Genomic DNA, 19,837 nt, shown 5'->3' with positions numbered 1-19,837 from the left:
GTTTTGGGTGTACTATTCCTTTAAGCTATTTTATACAGGCTCAGTTATATTCATACACACCAGTGAAATGTAAAACATTTTTGGCAAATGCTACATGTTCAACATCACCATCGATGAGCTTCGGGTCTTGTAAAAAGGAATGGCTTCAAACATGATCGACACCAAACCTACCTGCCAAACGCACCGTAGGTGTTGACGATCCTCAGCGGGTCGAAGGACGTGTTCATCACCTGCCTGGGGCTCAACAGGTTGATTACCACTGGGACACTCAGGCAGCCAATGAGAACCCCCAAAGAAATGTTCACCACCCGGCGGACCAGCATTCCTAACAAATGCACAGAGGAAGAATGGATTATGGAAATCCAGAAAGTGTCTTCTGGCTTCCTTTCTGGGAATAATGTTTATTGGTGTAAATGTTAACAGCCTGGCAGGATGCCACAGTCTGTGTTATTAGGAGTGTAAATCTCACTGGTGACGTGTTATTGGGTTGATATTCATCAGAGGATAAGGTTACCTCAAAGGATTGTGGGGATTTTAAAGACGTGGCCAAAGCTGTCTGTTCTTTCCAACCTGCCTGCTGTACTCCTGCATGCTAAGGAAATCTATATAAAGCAGTTTCTTTTTCTAACCAAAATCTCTCTTGGTCTGTTTTTAGTGATTAAAACAATGCAGAAACAAGCTTATTCTAAGCCCAGTTATGACACCAAAGATCAAATGAGTCCAGTTATAGAGGAGCCACCCTTTTATATTTCTAAAAGCTTAAGCTATTAAAAGATCTGTCCAAATGCTGATCCATTTTATCCCATAATTCATTCTCACTTATGACCACACCATCTGTTTTCTCAGGAATCTATTAAAGCTTATACTGATCCATTTTATACCTTCCTTACAATGATTTTAATCATCTACCTATGCTTAGAGGCTTTTCTATGTGGAAAAGATTGTGAAAATAGTAAAACAACCATAAAATAATGTGGCACTAAACGAAAAGCCAATGTAGGTAAGAGAGGAAAGAGAAAAGGGTTTTTTTTCCCCTGAGCTATAATCATCACTATTACATTCTTTAAACCTCCAGCCTGCTTCTGCTGGAGGTTTCTTCCTGTTAAAAGCGGATTTCTCCTCTCCACAGTCACTGCATACTTGCTCTGTGTGAGGGACTACAGTATAGTGAATGTTTACTGTCGCCACATGTTCATCCAGGAGGAGCAAATCCTGCAAAGACAATGAGCCTCATGCAAAAACCGTTTTTACCAACAAATTCGCTCCTAAATCAATTGTAGGAGAGATTTAGTAGAAAGTGCCCCTTTTTTCCCCATTTCTATTCTTTTCTCAGGTACAAACAAATTTCATGAGTGCTCCAGACTTGACGTAAGAGTCTTATGCAATACTCAGCTGTAATCCTGACTTAGATTTTCAATAAATTACTACATTTGTTGTAACAATTGACCATTTTTAGTCTACATCATTATATATTATCCAACAAATTATAATAATTATTTTCTTTTTTCCCCACGGATGACGGAACTATCAGTTTTTACTCTTGCAGTTGGAGGTCCAGGGGACACGGATTTTAATTTGTTTCGTTAAAAGAACAAGGAGTCAGAGATGCTACAGTTGAAAAAACATCTGGAACAGTTTAGCAACATGGTAAGAATCGCATTCAATTCACTCCATTGCAGCTCATTTTGGTTTTTAATAGAATATGGAACGTCTGGGTTTGTCTGAATGAATCAAATTAAGAGTTTTGTGAGAGAGATGGAGTGAGATGCAGGGATGAGTCCATGTGTGTCTGTGTATTAACAGGAGACTTTGCAGAATGTTGGTTGATGGAGAACTGATACTAAGTATTTACATCACCTCTTGCCTCAATCGGTAGTTATCATGGACTGTTTTCGGATCAAATTATTTTAATTTTTATATTATTGTATCTATTGATTTATTTAGTTTTTGCTTCTGCAATAGTACAAACCGGTTTATTTCACTGTTTCACTTTTATTGGTCCTTAAATTCTGCTGCTCAGCTCTCAGTCAGTAGATAGATGATTGAATACCTCTGATAAGTGCTGGAAGTCGTAACCTTCCCACTTATAAGTAGCCTTAAAGGGCATTATCTGGCGGTAATTATACAGATATGCATTGGTCAGGGCGCACGCTGATTTACTCACAGGGGGAGCGTTGGCCTAGTGATTAGAGCAGTGCCATTGTGCTCTGAGAAGGTAGCAAGTACCCGGTTCGATCCCCACAGCCTGGGTCCCTGAGCAAGACTCTTAACCCCACACTGCTCCCTGGGGGCCACACAGTGGCAGCCCACTGCTCCTCAAGGGTTGGGGTGCATTGGGCTGTTTCAGGATTTTTTTTTTCTTGAAATGTAGATCTTTTGATCTTTCTATGAAAAACGTGAACATAAGCTAACTGATAGGTCAGTGTTTTAAAAAAAAAAGGCTTTTTGACTATTTTATTTAAGTTTAAGTTATGTTCCTAAATACCAGTTTTAAAAGGCTGCTTTTACTTGCCTTGCACATTTAAACCTGACTTAACTTGATATTTGTTTGCACTTAAAGGGAATTCCCTATTGTTTCCAATTGTTCTGGTTACTTCTTAACTTGAACATTGCAGAGAAGAATCATCAGCATATTGATGTTCATGGCTACAACTTGCACTTTAAAAGCACTATGTGATCAGCGTTTTATGTTGTAATGATCCATAAATACAATAATAAATTGCCTGTTGACTGGCAAAAGCAGAAAAACTGTCTGTATTTTTTTGCTATTATCATCACAAACACTATCGTGAGCTATTTAACAGTACAGTGAGCTTTTCCACAATATCGCAATAAATATCGTACCGTGAGGTCAATATCGAAATTGTATCGTACCGTGAGCATTTTTATATCATTACATCCCTACTCACAACATCAATTAAAAATGTTGGACTATAAAATGTATGAGATAACATTTATTTGATTTAGTTGTGATTTTTTTGTCAATTAATAGTTAAATAGGAAACGCGGGGAAACATGAATGGAGCGAGCTGTTACATTCACAGCTGGGAAACAGAGATAATTTAACAGCCAGTTAAATAAGACAATGCAAATGTATCGGTCACATGGTTAAATTAAATGCTGTGTGTCCCAGGGCCCTGGCTTAATTACATGAAGGAAAAATGTCAGAAAATGCCTTCTCCTGAAAATTTGAGCTAGCGTGGAGCAATTTCGCCGGAGCGGCAGGAAATTAAAGGTGAGCGTGGAGTGGATTTTGATCGGAGCGTCCTGGCGCAACTTTGAGCAGTGGAGCGAACGAGCGAACATCATCCTGAGCGGGGGGCAGGAGTTTGTTCACATGCTCTGATGCAGAGAGTCTTTTCCTCCGTGTGAGATCAATAAAGATCAATTATTATCATTATTATTGCATCATGTTTATGAGGATCATTTACTGGAGTTAACAATGTTTGTGGAATCTGACATGTTTTGTTCATAAAAAATAATGAGAGAAATGTTATGAGAAATTTACACCAAGAATATGAAAATATTGTTGCATGAGGACCAATGACTCAATGCCTTTTATATTCTGATTGAACTATCACTGTAAAGGGCCTTGAGATGATGTGTTGGGAAATGGCGCTATATAAATACACTGAATTGAACCTCCTTTATCCTCTTGTCTAATTGGCCAGCCCTCATTCTTACAGTATGTTATAATACCGATTTAGAAAGCTTGTTTGGATTTTTGAAAGGGATAATTTGTGGAGAGAGAAATAAAAAAGAAATGTTAAGAAACCTTTTGAGGGTTTGGGGGCTTTTCCGGTCGCCTCCTTCCTCTGGATCTCCATCACTGCTTTTTTAGCTCCAGAGCCGAAGCGAAAGAGAAAGCTCAGCGATGCATCATCAAAGCACGCCAAACTAGGGACAATGGTCAGCCAGTTAAGAAAACTGAGGTTCCCACTGATGATCAAAACCACCTGCAGGTCAAAGCCAATAAAAAAGCAAAAGCCACAGAGCAGAAGGCACAACATGCTGTTAGAACATTACAACAAAGGCATTGTTTTTTAATTTGTCAGTTTTAATGTGAGCTACCTGAAAAAGAATCTGGATTGCTCCGTTAAACGAACACATGCGTCTTCCAAGGAAGGTGAAGAAGGGAGCGATGAGCTCGATGAAGTGGTTGGATAGTGTCTCGAAGCGGTGGAACCACCAGGGAGAGCGGTGCATGTAGTAGGACATGGGGTTTGGTACCGGCTGGGTCTGGAGAAATACACCAGGAATTCCATTAATCTGGTGACCAGAATCGGTTCATTTTAAACTGGATTGGCTCTGATCGGTGATAAACTTATTAAAACCAAAAAATATTTTAAAAATCCTAAAAGATGAATTGAGGGAAGGCATCAGAGCTGGGGTGAGGCATCACTCCCTTACCTCCTGCGCTGGATATAAGGGAGGATGATGAACAGCCTTCTAGGGCCAAATTAAAAAGGCCTTAAAATCGCTTAACTGCATTCACTACAGTTTTGTTCTCTATATTCCATTATAACAGAAAAAAAGCTTAAGTCTCCGCTGCACTTCTTCAGCCTACATCACAACCAGTACCTGATTGGTTCCCGCAATGCAATTTTATGGAAAAAAGTTAAAAAATTTTTAGCTTCAGCAGACACTGCTGCGCTCTCTCCATGCAACGCTGCTTATTGACAGCACCTCATTTCTGTCAAGCACCACACGGTCAACGGAGTGGTGACTTCTCATTTAATTTTACTGAGACGTCGGTAATCTAGAGTGGGATCCCCCCAGTTATCCAGGATGGCACCATAGGATTGGTGTGTATCGGGCAGAGTTAAATTGCATATCGGGCAGAGTTAAATGACCTGTAGATAATGGGAAAGGTTTTGCAGTTCTATCGTAGTAGAACAAAAGGCAAGGTTTCCAGGGAATTGTCAACTGCCCAAGGAGAAATTTTTGATCAAATGCTAACAGCTTTAAAGATAATTAGAAATCAAATACTGGAAAATTAGCTCAAGCAAAGTCCTCTTGTTCTCCATAAAAAAAAAATCAAATAAATAAATGTAATCTAACAAAAACTTCCAACTGTTTTTAATATTCTTTTTTTGCTTCTGCATTTTTTTATTTTATTTTTTTTATTTATTTATTTTTTCCTACTTGCTTTGATTCTGTTTTATCTTCCTGTATTTTAATCATGTAAAGCACTTTGCATTGTCTTTGTACTGAATTTTTTGCTATACAAATAAATTTGCCTTGCCTTGCCTTGCCTTCTCTCACCACGTGGAATTCACCGCTGGCCCCTTCACTGCTGTTTTTCGCGTGGTTTGCATAAAGATACTATGTATATCCACCGCTCTTGCCACGAACACTGTGTGCGGCGTCCTGTACCTTTAGACTGCTGGAGGACGTAGGGACCCCTTTTCATCATTTTGCTTAATTTTATTTCTACTTTCCAATTTTGCATAAAGTGTTAGTTCAACCCAGGTCACAGTGACGCGTTCAAGGTTTTATTTTTACATGATTAAGTACAGATGGAATTCCGTTGGTACCCAGTGTTGGGCAGTTGCACCATTACTAGCTTAACTACATTTCTCAGTAGCGTGGTCGTAGCATTGCTGTCTTCTACATCAAATAGCATTTTGGTAGTGAGGCTAAAGACACTTCAAGCTACTTTTTCACAGACATTTCTAGACCTTAAACGTATTCCTCCTCCTCTTTTGACACAGAATTCGTAGGAGTATAGCAGCCGTTTAAAGTTGTGTTCATCCTGGTTTCCGCCTTAGACTGTGTGTAAAATGATTCCCACGAGAATTGTCTTCAGCTGGTGTAGGTGGATGAGCTGGAGACAATGGAGGGGGACGAGGAAGAGGCTTTTTATGTCCAACTCAAATTGGAGCAAAAACATGCTGCTACATTTAGGTATTTGCTGAAGTTAAATCCATCAGCTAAGCTGATCATCACAACTCAGCCAGCAAACATCACCAGCTAACATAGTTTAAGCCAAAAACATTTCCTTAAGAAACAAAATAATAACCTTTTGTAAGGTATGTGTTTGTGTGTCTGTGCACCTATACAGCCCTCAGAGTGAGGACCATTTTTCCTATTTCACCATCAGATTAAGGCCCAGTTGTTGCAAAGTGAGGACATTTTGCTAGTCCTCACAAGCTGTTATGCTAATCGTTAGGTTTAGGGCTAAGGTGTCAATTAGGTTAGGGTGAGATATGCATTGGTAATGGTTAGGTTTAGGGTTGGGGCATAGAAAGGGTTGAAAATGACTGAAAATGAATGGAAGTCAACACATGGAAAGCATTCATGCAGGAAAAGTTAGGAACAATTTGTGCAGGTTTTTTTTTACAAAACAAAATTGCAGTTCATTTTAACAGATATATGTGTGGATGGCAGTAGTACAAAATGGGGCTAATAAATATTCTGCTTAACACAGACCATAGCAAGACTGCATAATCCGAGAATGAACAAGTTACTATAGCCACTATAAATTAATCAAATCAAAACACAATGAGGTAGATCGAAGATGTCATTAAAACTTTAGACTAATTTACACTAACTTGACTGACTCACTGACAGTTGCTGTATTATGCTACGTTCACACCACAAGCGCTTCGGGCAGGAGAAGCAGCAGGTTTACATGCAAAATCTATGGTTGACGCGCATCAAAAGGTCCTGCAGCGTGTCTCAAGCAGCAGGAGCAGCGAATCTCAACGCATCTGAGCAGCTGAAGCGGCGCCTCATGAGTTTCTGAGCATCTGAGGCGCTTCATAAGCAGCAGATGCTATAGTTGGAAAAATTGAAAATTTGCTGCTCGACGCGCAACATCAACCAATCAGAGAAGCTGATCTGGGAGCTGGCAGGGAGACAGACACAGCACTGCTGATGCAGATTGCTATGATCACTTCACTGAAACAGTTTATTAACACCTAAATTAACTTAAAATGTTGAAACCTGCTGGCAAAAATATATTTGCTTTTATTATTCTGGTGGTTGCAGTTTGTAGCACATACCTGAAAAACACTAACATCCAGTCGCACGAAAAACAGGGAAAACCCCCAAGAGGCGGCTGGACTGAAGCAGCTGCTGCTGGGGATTCCCAGTGACAGCGCACCGCCGGTATGTGGGGGCCTGAGCGGCTCCGACAGGGAAATAATATTTGAAGGCAGGATGGTAATCTTAATAAACTGACTGTATAGACTATGTTTTTAGGTCGACTTTCTCCCTTGAAAATATATTAAAATGACTTTTTACCCACTGATCACAGTAAATATAGCAAAGCTGCTTCACCAGACACGCTTAAGGAGCATCAAAGATGCTCTTAAGGTGCATCTGATCTTGTGTACAATGTGTACAAGCATAAAAAATGAAGCAGCAGATGCTTTTTTTACTGCTGAAATCGCGTACGATCTGAATGAAGCATTAGTCTGAGACATTTATTGTTGTGATTGGAGAATGTATGATGATGCAAAGATCTTAGAATTGACCAATCATTTATACCTGAGTAATAAAGTTAGATTTGAAATTTGAACGTAAGTATTAGTTTTGTTGAGAGAAAGAGTTTGATAAAACATATAATTGATGTGATCCATTTGTCACCGTTTCAGCTATGATTAGACTGCAGTAACATGGAATAAATAATGAATTGAACTTTATTGATCTCAGTTTGGAGAATTTTAGCTCTGCATTTAACCCATCCCCTTGGGGAGCAGTGGGCTACCACCATGGGGTGCCCAGGGAGCAGTGTGGGGTTAAGGGTCTTGCTCAGAGACCCAGAGTGGCAGTCAGTGGGAGTGGAGCTCGAACCCAGAACCTCAGGAGTCTAAGCTATATGCCCTAACCACTAGGTTGCCACTACCCTTTTTTTTTTTTTTATATATTTTTTTTAATAAGGAAATTTACTTTAAAAAAAAAGAAGAGGCTTTGATGTAGTTAATCTAATTTTTTCATTATTTTAGCTTAGCTTCCTACATTTTTCTGGTGCATAGCTTCAGTGTAATGAAACTTGATTTAATGTAAAACTTGTAGCTTAACTGACATTTTCTAAGTCGCTTGCCCAACACTGTTGGTACCAATAAACCCATTTCTAACCAAGACAAACGCCTGACGCTCACACTGTTTAAAATGTTGACTCTTAATATTTTGTCTTGGATTGAGGATGGTAACAATAATCCTCATTTCCTGCAGAATTGTGCAATACAGTGTGACATCGCCTCTGGCTCTGAATAATCAATGGTAATCCTCAAAAGGGCTACTGAAAACTTGGGGAAGAAAATATCTAGATTGTACACAGGATTGGAAAATTTGAAGAAAAGCAATAAAATATACATACAAGTATGATGCGAAAAAGATGCTAACTGTGGACTTTCTCAGGAGAACTGGGAGGAGATATGTAGGCAACAGTTGAGAACATCTTGTTCCCCTTTGTGGAGAGAGTTTGGCTGGAAGAATATTGTAAGATATTTCAGTACACCGGCACAAACAAAATACCGAGATACCAAATGTTGGAGGCAGGGCGGAGAGGACAGAGCAGGCCACTTCCATGTGTTTTGGGTTCTTTAAATCCTATTGGCAGGATTTAAAGAGTCATATGGATAAGGTACTGGGGGTGAGTATTCCGTTCACATTTGAGGATCTGTACATGGGGAGAGGGATGGAAAGATTAACAAGAGCAGCTGATAAATATATTTATAGTATTATGTTGGTAGCAAGCAAAAAAGCATTACTAGGAAATGGCTGAAGGCAGAAGCTGCCAAAAAAGGGAAGATTGGGTTGAAATAATACATAATATTTATATTATGGAAAGGCTGACTTTTTCCATCAGATTTAAATCTGGAAAATGTAAAAATCATTGGGAAAATTGGCGAGGTTTTATTTCACCATGGAGATCAGACTTTGTTGGTTAATAGTGTGGGTTTGGGTACTCTTATAGAGTTACACACTGTAAATAGTTTGCTTACAGTTCAATACATGTACAGAATATGTGTGCAAATTCTGTTGGATGTTGTGTTTGGAAAGAAAAAAACAAACAAACTGTAAAATCGGTATGTATACTTGTATGGGAAAAAATATTTTCAATAAAAGTGCAAATATCAAAAAAAAAAAAAAAGGGCTACTGAAGGCTTCCTCATAAAATAAATGATACTAGAGGAAATAAGAGTTATTGAGCTGTAATCTGTCCTATAAAAGAAAGGGTTAAATTCAGATGTTAGTTTCATTTGCTCAAATATCCCTGAGTTTTAACTAGAAAGGTTTACTAAGGTTTTTAGTTAGGTGTTCTCTTTAACTCGTTAAATTTGATACATTTAGCTTGTGAGGGCTTCTGATGGACAGATGGTAATTTTCCCTGCTTTACTTTGGCACTGGTCTCAGTGTGGGTCCAGGGAGTAATTTCTGCTCCACACCTAGTGGGGAACGTTTCCAAGACTAAATAAAGATGGAACTTTATTTAAATGAAGGTGGGTGCACCTTTACATAGGAAAACATTGGTTTCTCAGTGTTTATCCATGCAAACTGTGTAATGGCTGGACAGGCAAACAGACTCTGGTTGGGTGGGGAAAAATAAATATAGCACAAATATAGGAGGAGCAAAGGAAAAAAAAATAAGGTGGTAAGCAACAGATCAATTCTTCTGTTGTATTCTATAATGAAACGCAGAAAAAAAAAACTGGATTTTTTGACAGGTGGGGAACCAAAATCTCAGTCGAACAAAGCGCCCCACATGGCCTGCTAATTGCCTGTGCTGCGACAAACCAACCGGTCTGAACAAAGTGCCAACTGTCCTGCAATGCACTGCCACGGTCCCCTGAGATTCAGGACAGGAGGAAACCTGCAGACCTTCTGCAGGACTGAAAGGGAGCAATGTTTAAGAGGGGCTAACACGGCGTCTGCTGGCGCCATGGCCTTCCGCTCTCAGAATGCGTTTGCATGCAAGTGTGTGTGCTTGTGTGTGTAAGTCAACATTAGCGCTGAGAGTGTTGACAGCTGAATTTGGAGAAGGGAAACTGACCCAGCAAGGTATAAGCTCCATAAAGCATCATCAGCAAACATCATTTGCCTTTCAGATTTAAAATGAGAATCATTTTCTTTCACCTAGAAAGAAACTCAGAAACCAGGTTAAAAGTTGAAATATTACACAACACTGCAGCTAGGTAACACCAACAAACAATGTGTGGACCAATATGTAAAGATGCAGCTTTATCTGCATTTTTCAAAGCATTTCTGTGGAACAGAATAAGATTGCAATTCTAAACTCAATTCCAATGTCTCATTAATGTAAAGTTAATCTGAAGTTCTTTCTTCCTCATTGGGTGGAACAGGGTGATATTAACACATTTTTATAATAAATAAAGCCTTGCAAAAGTCAAGTTTTGGGTATTTTTAATTCCTACAAAATAAATCTAATGAACCCATCTAATAAACCAACTATCCTCCATATTGTTATGGGTGATACCATCACTTTGTCCTTGTGGAGATCTTCCCCAGTCATGTGTTTAGACTGGAGCCTTTAAAATAACTACAGAAGGAATTCCTCCGCCTCCCTCTGAGGGTTTGTAGCACATATCAGTGAGGCTCAGAGACACAATCACTGCCTGACGTTCCAACCCAGCACAAATGAGAGATGTGTGGGTGTAACTTATTACACTCTGGGAAGATTCTATGTCTGTTTTATTTGTCTGCACTTTACAAAAAAAAATTAAGCACAAAAACAAAATTGATTTAATTACGTAATTACTTTAATTAGTAAAAGCAGGCGTTTAAGAATCACCATCACATTAATCACTGCAGTACAGTGACAGTCAGTGGAATGAAGCCAGCAAATAAAGACTGACCTCATAGTGGTAGTCCATGCAGGTCAGGTCTCTCCAACACTTGTCTCCTCTGATTTTAATGAGACCCTAAAACAAACAAAAAAGAAAAACATCCTGAAATTAATCATTTAATTGCTTTTGAACTTTACATTATTCAACTGTCACTGATAAAAGGAGTTGGTAATAAAAAGTAAATAGTTTAACAGTTTAAATATGAAAAACTAAAGTCACAAGAACAAACACAGTCAATCACCGCTGCGGTCAGGGTTTATACAGGAAGGAGGAACTCTAATTTAATGCTTTTTAATGCTCTTAAAATAATTTTAATGCCATTAATAAGTAAAGTACCCATTACTCTCATATATATATATATGTGTGTGTGTGTGTGTGTGTAAACAATGCATATGGTTTAGGATCAACCAGTACCAGTTCCATGCAAACATGTGGAACCAGTTAAATCTGATATATTTGATATATATATATATATATATATATATATATATATACATTTTTTAATAAAAGCATTTTAAATGCCATGATAATCACATTTAATAAAGTTTAATGCCAATTAAGGCTTTAATTTAAAAAATAATAATTTAATGATTTTTAATGACCCGTAGAAACCCTGGCAGTAACACTGCAGTAATATTTAATTTAGAGGAATAGGTGCGGCCTCAGGCACCCATGATGGAAACGATCAAGTTCATCAGTTGGATCAGGCAGAATGCTTCAAAAACCCAAACTGTTCAGGGTTATGTTTAATTGAACGTTGCAATATGGTGAAGCAAAGAGTAGGGTCCAAATTTTACAGAAGAGTTCTTTACATGAACAAAGAAAAAATAGAAGCTGTCAACAACTGTCACCGTGTTCAAGAAGAAACAGGAGATACAGACTTTTGACTGGAGGTCAAGGACCTGAATGAGAACTTGATGGCAGGGGGACGAATAGTGAAGTATACATAGGAAAAAAAAAACACTATTCTTTTTGTGAAACAAGATGACTTTGCTCCAAAAGAGAGTCTGTAATAAATCTTGAAAAATGTTAATCCACGCCACACCGGAAGAGGGACAGTCAGGAACTAAATGTGGGTCTAGATACGGCCGAGGCGGTGAGGAAATGGGGGCAAGTTTGTGCGAAAACGGAGGAACATAAGGGTGAAAAAAAGCGGGGATCCAGGTGGAAAAAGGGTCCCAGCGTTCTCGTGCGCCTCGCTCTTCTAGCTGGTCCATCTTCACGAGTCATTTTCCACAGTAGAGAAAGAAATGATATCTACAACTAAAAACAAAGCAAGAATGCCACAGTAAAAACAAACAACTACCTATTCATTTATATTGGTCATCTTTATGAAAGCCCCATAAAGTTTAGAACTGATTTTTATTTAAAGCTTCACTGAGATGACTACCAGACAAATCCCAAGCTTTAGCACGTACCCACCAAGATAAAACAATGTTGTCTGTAGCCACATCAGAAGGGAGATAAATAGATTCCACTGTAAAATGAAGGACATTTCATTGCTCTGGGCAAAAAAAACCTACAAATCCACTGAAACTCAGACAGATTCACTGATTAAATCTAATCTGACATAGATGTAGCTGATCTAACATCTGCAAAATCGGCAATCCCAGATGTGCAGCCGCTTGAGTCAATCTAAATGAACAAATCAGAGCTTCATTCTGAACCCAATTACCACAAACCCGGAAAAAAACCTGACCTGACTTGGGTGGCTGTTTTTCAACGCAGCTAAGGAAAAAGTTTATCCAAAACACAAGACTGTCAATATTGACACATCTGGCATGGAATGCAAGTAAAGCGTCTACATACCTGTTTAATTTAATCTAGGAAAAAAACAGAGCATCTGTTTGATCTGCAGCTTGGCGGTAAAGGTGGTGGAGCCAAATACTCTGCTGCTGATCAGATTTAGTCATTAGATGCAGAACAAAAATAAACTGACAGGAAGCAACAGGTAGAGAGCTTCCACAGATATCCTCTAATGGTTAGCATAAGGGAAAGAGTTACATGTCATCAGATTACCAGGCAATAAAAGAAATAATCTGGTAGGTTAATTAATCTTTCACAAAATTAGACATGTGATACTAACAGGGTAAGTCTGCAGACATGCTCTGAAAAAAAAGCTGTTTTTAGATTACATACTTTTGCAGAAGACCAGCATTGGGCATCATCCTGCAAACACAAGGTGTAGGTGGCAGCATCATTTCCTTCCAAGAGAAACAGAAAGTCTGTCTGTGTGGAGGGAAAGCGGATAACACTAAAGACAGCGTGATGGTGACAGAAAAACAGTTAAAGCCTACAGAAGACTGAGGTGGAGATATTACTGATGCACCATCCTCATCTGTCAGCATGTCAGGAATCATGAAAAACAAGCTTGTCACCTTCCAGAGCAATCTGCCTTCCAACAGTAGCCCCATCTTCAAAGGAACAACAAATCTTCACAGAAACAGCAGCAAATGAGATAAACGGCTGCATTTATACAATGTGCCGCAGTTCATTCATAATAAAACAGCCAATGTTGCAGCTCGGAGTATTGATCTGACTGATATTAATGTGATATGATATCAGCATGAATGCTACATATTTTTATTGCTTTTTTAAAAGTATGGAATGATAGAAAAGGTTTGATTACATGATATTTCTCAGAGATAGTCAACATCAAGTATGAGAACATTTCTTATTCACCTCACAGTTCCATAAACTTTAAACAAAGCAATGTGTTTCTATGAGCTTTCTATCTAGATTTTAGAGGCAGGCAGACATTTTCCTGTATTCATTTCTGGCTAATATGTGACAAGTTTCCCATATCAATATCTGACCGGTACATCCCCAGTTACAAGGATTTTATAAGGTCCCTTATTGCTTTGTTCAGCCAACTTTAACTTCAGTTGCAGCAACAAGTTTTTAGGGGATTGTCTCTAAAATTTGGGCATTAAATTGTTTCTTTAAAATATCTCACAGAGCTTAGAGGATGTCCAACAGAAGTTTTCATATCTTCCCACTGCTCTTCACTAGTGTCTGAACCTATAGGCCCATTTTAACTAACTGCTGCATTTTCCTATCAACAATCTGCAAAAAAAAAAAAAAAGCATTCCTACAGCATGATGCTGGTGGAGAGGCCATCTCCATAGTAGCATGCAGCATTTCCCACCACACACATCTCTGAGAAAACATGTGCAAGACGATTTAAATTTCCATTGACTTTTAAATGTTTGAAACTAAATTCTGAATGTAAGATTCACGTTTATTTATCACTTCCACTGAAGGTATAACAACAAAAACAGGTCAAGCTATGAACTCCTACATCAATTGATCTGTAATAACAAAACAGATGCCAGAAAGAACACATAATCTGGATCAACCTGCTGCTTTTCAAGCAAAGCTAAACATCTCTTGGATCTTACCTGATCTGAAAATTCAACAAAAATAGGAAATATGTAGATAAAGAGATGACATTTTGCAAATGTTAATATTATAGCAAGTGTCCTCTTTGGTCCAGAGTCCTAAGAACATACCAAACATATTTTGAGTATTTCATAGTGAGCAAGCTTGCTACAGAACCTTTGCTACCATCGCATTCTCCTGCTGATGTAACAAACCGTTCCACTCTATCACTGAAGATATGAACAAACAAAGACCTGACACTTTGTGGTTTTCATTGAAATCTGCTGCAAACAATGTAGATATTCTTGCATAGCATCCCCAGAAATGCACGAAATATGACAGGAGAGAAGGAACTGGGAGAAAGCAGGTCTTTCTATGGAAGCGTAAAGGCTTAGATGAGTTTCTATGAGAGGCAGGTTCTGTGTTACAGCAAACCTCCTGCTGGGAGGAGGTCCCCTCAACTGGTAGCTTTCATATAAAACCCAACTCTGTGCTCTATAACTCACCATGATCGCTGACATACAAGAAGGTGTTTTATAAAAAGGCATCAGTTTAAAGAAATAGTGAAAAAATAGCAGAATAAACCAGGGATCCATGCTGCTAAAGGCGGGTTTTATTTTTTTTCAAATTGGTTTCCTGAGTGTGGAGTTTCCTTAACAGACCTAAGACCTAATCATTTAATTTCAAATTAAAGTTTTAAATATTTCAAAAAGTATTGATATATAGATTTTAGATTTCCAAGATAAATATTTAATCTTAATCATTTTTCATCAGATTGGTGTATTGCAAGAATGTTCAATCCTTGACTCTTGTTAAAAGTTGTAAATGCATAGTAGCCTCTCTGCAATACAGAAGTATGGGACGGTCCAGGGAGCAGCTAAGCAGCAACCTGAGGTGACAGGAAGTGTATTTGCTCACTACCTCCCACCACAGCGCAGGCGTTTTGCAGGTGATTGACAGGTTCAGTTGTGGGAGTTGAAGACGCATTGGAGAGAGAAATACATGGAGCAAGAAACGTCTTTTTCCAGGACCTGGTTTAGCTACAAGGCTTGGCTAACTGCAACCCGGATGTGCATCTGTTTGCGCATGCGCAGGACGGATCGGGTAGTGACAAGCTGCCAGTGTGGGTCCTTAGGCAAGACCCTTCACGCTAATGCCTGCTTTGGGGAGTGGCGCCCTAGTGGTTAGGGCATAGAGCTCAGGAATCTGGAGGTTCAACCCCCCACGAACACAGACTGCCACTCCCTGAGCAAGAACCTTAACCCCCGCACTGTACCCCGGGCACCACATAATGGCAGCGCACTGCTCCCCATGGGGATGGGATAAAATTATTTCGTTGGTGTTTACTTGTGACAGTGTAATGGCAAAAAAATCAAATAAAAAATACACAAACACGTTTCCAGTTTTTTTGTTTTTTTCAAAAAAACATTTAAGTATGTTTGCAGTGAGGTGTGCTCTATAGTCCAGAAGATACAGTAATTTGATATTTCTCTGTGCAGTTTATAGGTTTCAAATCACTGTAAGGCTTTTTTAACTCATTCCATTCAACAGGACTGCTGTGCATGTGGTGCATTTCCCCCTCAGCAGATTTCCCTCTGTCTGATTTTACTCACAGCTCCTAGCATGATGCGAACGATGAGCCACCTGAAGGTCCAGATGCAGATGAGGGAGGGGGGACAGTTATGGGGAACCTGGGACAGGGTCCACACCGGACACAGGAAAATGGCCAGAAATCCTGTCTCCAGCAGCTGGCTCTCCCAGCCTGCACACACAAACACATTAGCAGAGGGAAGCAGAGTAAACAATGCTGCCCAGCATTGGCTGTGATGTCATATTTATAATGCAAGTGGTGGAGAAATTAACCGCAGTGTCATTCTGTGGTATTTATTTTCATGCTGAAATCTTTCTTTGTTTTCCACTTAGGACGGAGAGCAGAGCTACTTAAGCAAACATGTTCATGTTTGTGTTATTTCTTTGGTTCAGCTGCGCCCACAGCTGCTGACTCAAAGGTTGGCAGTTTCCACTCCTCCACCAAATGAGTGGACAGAGCTCTGGTTTGATCAAAAACAGCAGCAAAAAGGTTGGGATCATTTCCCACCCACAATTTAAACAGCTATTGAATGGGACTTTAACGTCGTTCCATCCATCCATTTATTCTTACCTGGAAAAAAAATGTCTGTTAAATGACATAAGAACGCTAATATGATTTAATAGATAAAGGTTTACACTCGTACAACTGGCTAAATATTTGGTAGGTAATAGAAAATGTGAGCTGGTTTAAAAGACAGATTAAAAGTAGGAATATTAAAAGTATCTTTTTTATGATTTAAAAGTTTTTGTTCTTTTTTTATACATGGATTTTTTTTTGTCATAAAGCTGTTTAGATTTAGGTAAATAAATAAAAAGAAGGTCCAAAATTACATCAACACCTCTCTCCTTATTCTTCCAATCCGCATCTTCTTTTGGACCAAAGAGAGGCCTGGTGAAGGTAGCATGATGTTTACTTACCAAACGAGTACCTGGAGAAACAAAAAGGGAAACAAGAGAATTTATTTTTACAATGGAAAATGTCTAAATATTCAGACATAGCTTAAAATAACTGATTTCTTTTCTTAAGATGTAATGGATTAATTACATTGGGATATTAGGGCCAAATTAAGAAACATTACTTTTTATAATGTCGAGACATAAAAAAATGAAAAGAAATTATTTTATGTCTACCAGAATAAAATAATGTTATGAGGGAAAAGTGGTAATATTAGAGAATTAAGTTATGAGATTAATCAAATGAATTCTTCTTATTATGAGAGTGTCATATTCAGTAGCAGCCTGCTATTATGTAAACTCTTACGGCTGCTCTTTGGATGTAAACCGCTTTCTCATTGGTTGACAGCAACAGTTGGATCACAACGCTACGAAGAAGAGCTGCTGTGATTGGTTTATTCACGTCTGCATCGAGTTCTGCTTAATTAAGCTGGTAAAGCAAAAAGAAAATGCAATTTAAAAAAGGCTTTGAAAATGATAGATTAAAAGAAAAAGAAATCCCCTTTTTAAATGTCTGATAATAATCAGATTTATAAATTTAGTTGTTTTTTTTTATCTCCATTTAGAAATATATTTTCAAATTCCAGTATTTGATAATGGTTTAATACATAAAATGTACAATTATGCTTTTAATAATTCAATTTAAAATGGTCAATTCTCAAATTGCATAATTTAAAAGCTGGTATTGTTTTTGAGTGATTCTCCTTTCTTAACACTCAGACTGAAGGTTGGTTGAGGGGATGACATCACATCCTGAAAATGTCATTAAAGTTTTCTCTCTTGATTAAAACAACTTGTTCTTGGAATATTACGACTTTACTCTCATAAGCTCTCATTTAACCTACTTATTCTCTTCATAAAAAGAAAATAGTGTCTTAGTCTGGCATTAATTCTCTGTCCAACTCACTGTATGCGCATCCTGCAAATAAAGCTCCACAGTTTAAAAGTATCTTAGGCTAAAATTTCCTACATAATCAAAGTCTATCAATTTATTTAGTTGCATTTTATTCAATGATCTCTCATCCTGTTAATTCTCCATCATTCAGACACTGACCTTATTGGATAAAACAAAACTGCAGCTTTAGGAGGATAAACTATGTGTTGCCTAGTTGGATGTCGTCTGTCGTTTTGCTGTTAGATGACAATAAATCACGACATTTCGTACGGTTCCAAGTTAATTACATAATCCATAAAACCTATTTTATGGAACTATGAAATATTTTTAAAGCAGGAAGTTTTCATTTATGAGAACATTTTCATGAACAGGATGTTATAGCTTAAAAAAAAAAACAAATACCGGATGAGATGAAGTCTGTGATTAGAATTCCATTCAAATATACTTTATTAATCCCTAAAGGAGATTAGATTTTGTAAAATGAATCTATCTTAATTAAATGCTGTCATAAGTTGTTGTTGTTTTTTTGCCCAGGCCACTAGAGGCAGCAGTATTTCTGTGTAGTTTAAGCTTAAAAGATTTAATCAGCTTCTATTTAGAGTCAGGTTAACTCTTAGATTTGTTTTTCCAGCTCATCCATGCTGTGTATAAACCTACCACAGCTGTCCTACGCTGACCAGAGAGTGGTAAAGCACCCAGAGCGTCCCCATGATGAGCATATTGGCCGTTCCTGTCACCAGGACAAACCCTGACAGCGCCATCCCCAGCAAGGCAATGCAATCCAGGTTGGTGTCCATGCTGCTCCAATCTAAGAACCAGAGGATGGAAGGGGTGTAGGCTAAGGCCGCTGTGCCGATCTTTCCACCTACGTAGCGTTTGACACTGTTCAGGTAGCTCTTGCAGGGCATCAGGCCGTTCTCCCCAATCAGCTGCTTGTTCTGGTTGTAAGCAACAATGAAGGCCACAACTACAAAAAAAAGAAAGCATTTGAAAAAAGGCTGAAATGATATTGAAAACAGAACTCTGATTTAGAGATTGACAGTTTTTTTTAAGGTGGATGCCGATACGGATTATTTTGATAGTGTAACCGATCACCAATATCTGCTGCCGATGGAGCAGATGTTGCTTTTTCTATCTCCATTTACTGATAAAAATTACATCATGATAACAAAGGTTATCATGATGTAATTTTTTTGTAATCTCTAGGTGCACAGTTTTTTATTGGTAAACATTTTATAGTGCAGAACTTTATTGTTTATCTTTTAACTCTTCACTAGCATGTTATTATTATATTTTTCTAAGGTCCACATTTGTGTGATAATTGTTTCTATAATCTTTTTGCAGCTGTAAATACCAGAATTTCCCCATTGTGGGACAATAGAGGGATTTTCTATTCTATTCTATTCAAACGTTAAACTACAAACAAACATATTTTAATAAACTAAACAAAACAGGGAGCAGCAACACATACATTCCCCCTGATTTCAAGGCATGGCTGCTGAATGCACACAGGAAAAAAAACTGCTTAAACCGACCAAATATATCTGCCAGCCGATGTTTCGCTACTTTTATCTATAAAATCTATATCCTGCAGCTAAACTTTAGGACTTTTTTTTGTGTCCATAAGGTTTGTTAGTTACAAAAATCCAAACGGCTCTCTCAATAAAATAAAAAAAGGTTTCTGTAACACTCTATACCATGCTGCATATCAACGTTTGAGGCAAATCCTGACTAATGGGAACCCAATCTTATCTAAATCTTGATCCAACAATTCCTAATTTGTGCACAATAATTATGTTTTTAATTAACAAAAATGTAGCTAAAATTCCATCAGATTGCTTATTATATTAAGTGTGTCATAACCCCTTCTCCACCCCCCTTTGGTGTCCATATTGGATCAGTCCATTTGCTGCACATGTTCAGAAAGGTCCAAACAGACAGCAGCAAACCATTTAAAAACAAAGAGCAGTGTTGCCAACTTAGCGCTTTAGTCGCTATATTTAGCAACTTTCAGACCCTCTATTACTTTTATTTCAAAAAAGTGCCTAGTGCCAAATCTAGGGACTTTTTCTGCTACTGGAGGCTCTGGCGACAACATCTAAAGGCAGCGAACTCTGCTCTCCAGAGCGAGTAGATTGGTAACCCCGCCTCCTGCTCTCCTCTATCTTGTCTGCTGTCATGATTCATGCAGCTATTATTT

The 19,837-nt window shown here is 38.3% G+C and overlaps 1 protein-coding gene across 1 annotated transcript in view; it reads right to left on the bottom strand.

Annotated features, from left to right (window-relative positions):
• The window catches only part of lmf1 (lipase maturation factor 1), a 25,209-nt gene that overhangs the window by 3,339 nt on the left and 2,033 nt on the right, over positions 1 to 19,837 (bottom strand). The window contains exons 2-9 of the mRNA XM_015383628.1: positions 18,295 to 18,635; positions 16,707 to 16,717; positions 15,812 to 15,960; positions 10,827 to 10,892; positions 4,072 to 4,239; positions 3,776 to 3,956; positions 172 to 325; positions 109 to 118 (exon numbers count right to left, since the gene is read on the bottom strand). Of these exons, the coding sequence (XP_015239114.1) occupies positions 109 to 118; positions 172 to 325; positions 3,776 to 3,956; positions 4,072 to 4,239; positions 10,827 to 10,892; positions 15,812 to 15,960; positions 16,707 to 16,717; positions 18,295 to 18,635 (1,080 nt within the window). The remainder of the gene's footprint in view (positions 1 to 108; positions 119 to 171; positions 326 to 3,775; positions 3,957 to 4,071; positions 4,240 to 10,826; positions 10,893 to 15,811; positions 15,961 to 16,706; positions 16,718 to 18,294; positions 18,636 to 19,837) is intronic.

The sequence above is a fragment of the Cyprinodon variegatus genome, unplaced genomic scaffold (genome assembly GCF_000732505.1).
Source record: "Cyprinodon variegatus isolate N-32 unplaced genomic scaffold, C_variegatus-1.0 Scaffold290, whole genome shotgun sequence".
Taxonomy (NCBI): Eukaryota; Metazoa; Chordata; class Actinopteri; order Cyprinodontiformes; family Cyprinodontidae; genus Cyprinodon; species Cyprinodon variegatus.
Note: the sequence above shows the minus strand (reverse complement) of the source record. Positions and strands in the feature narration are given on the sequence as shown.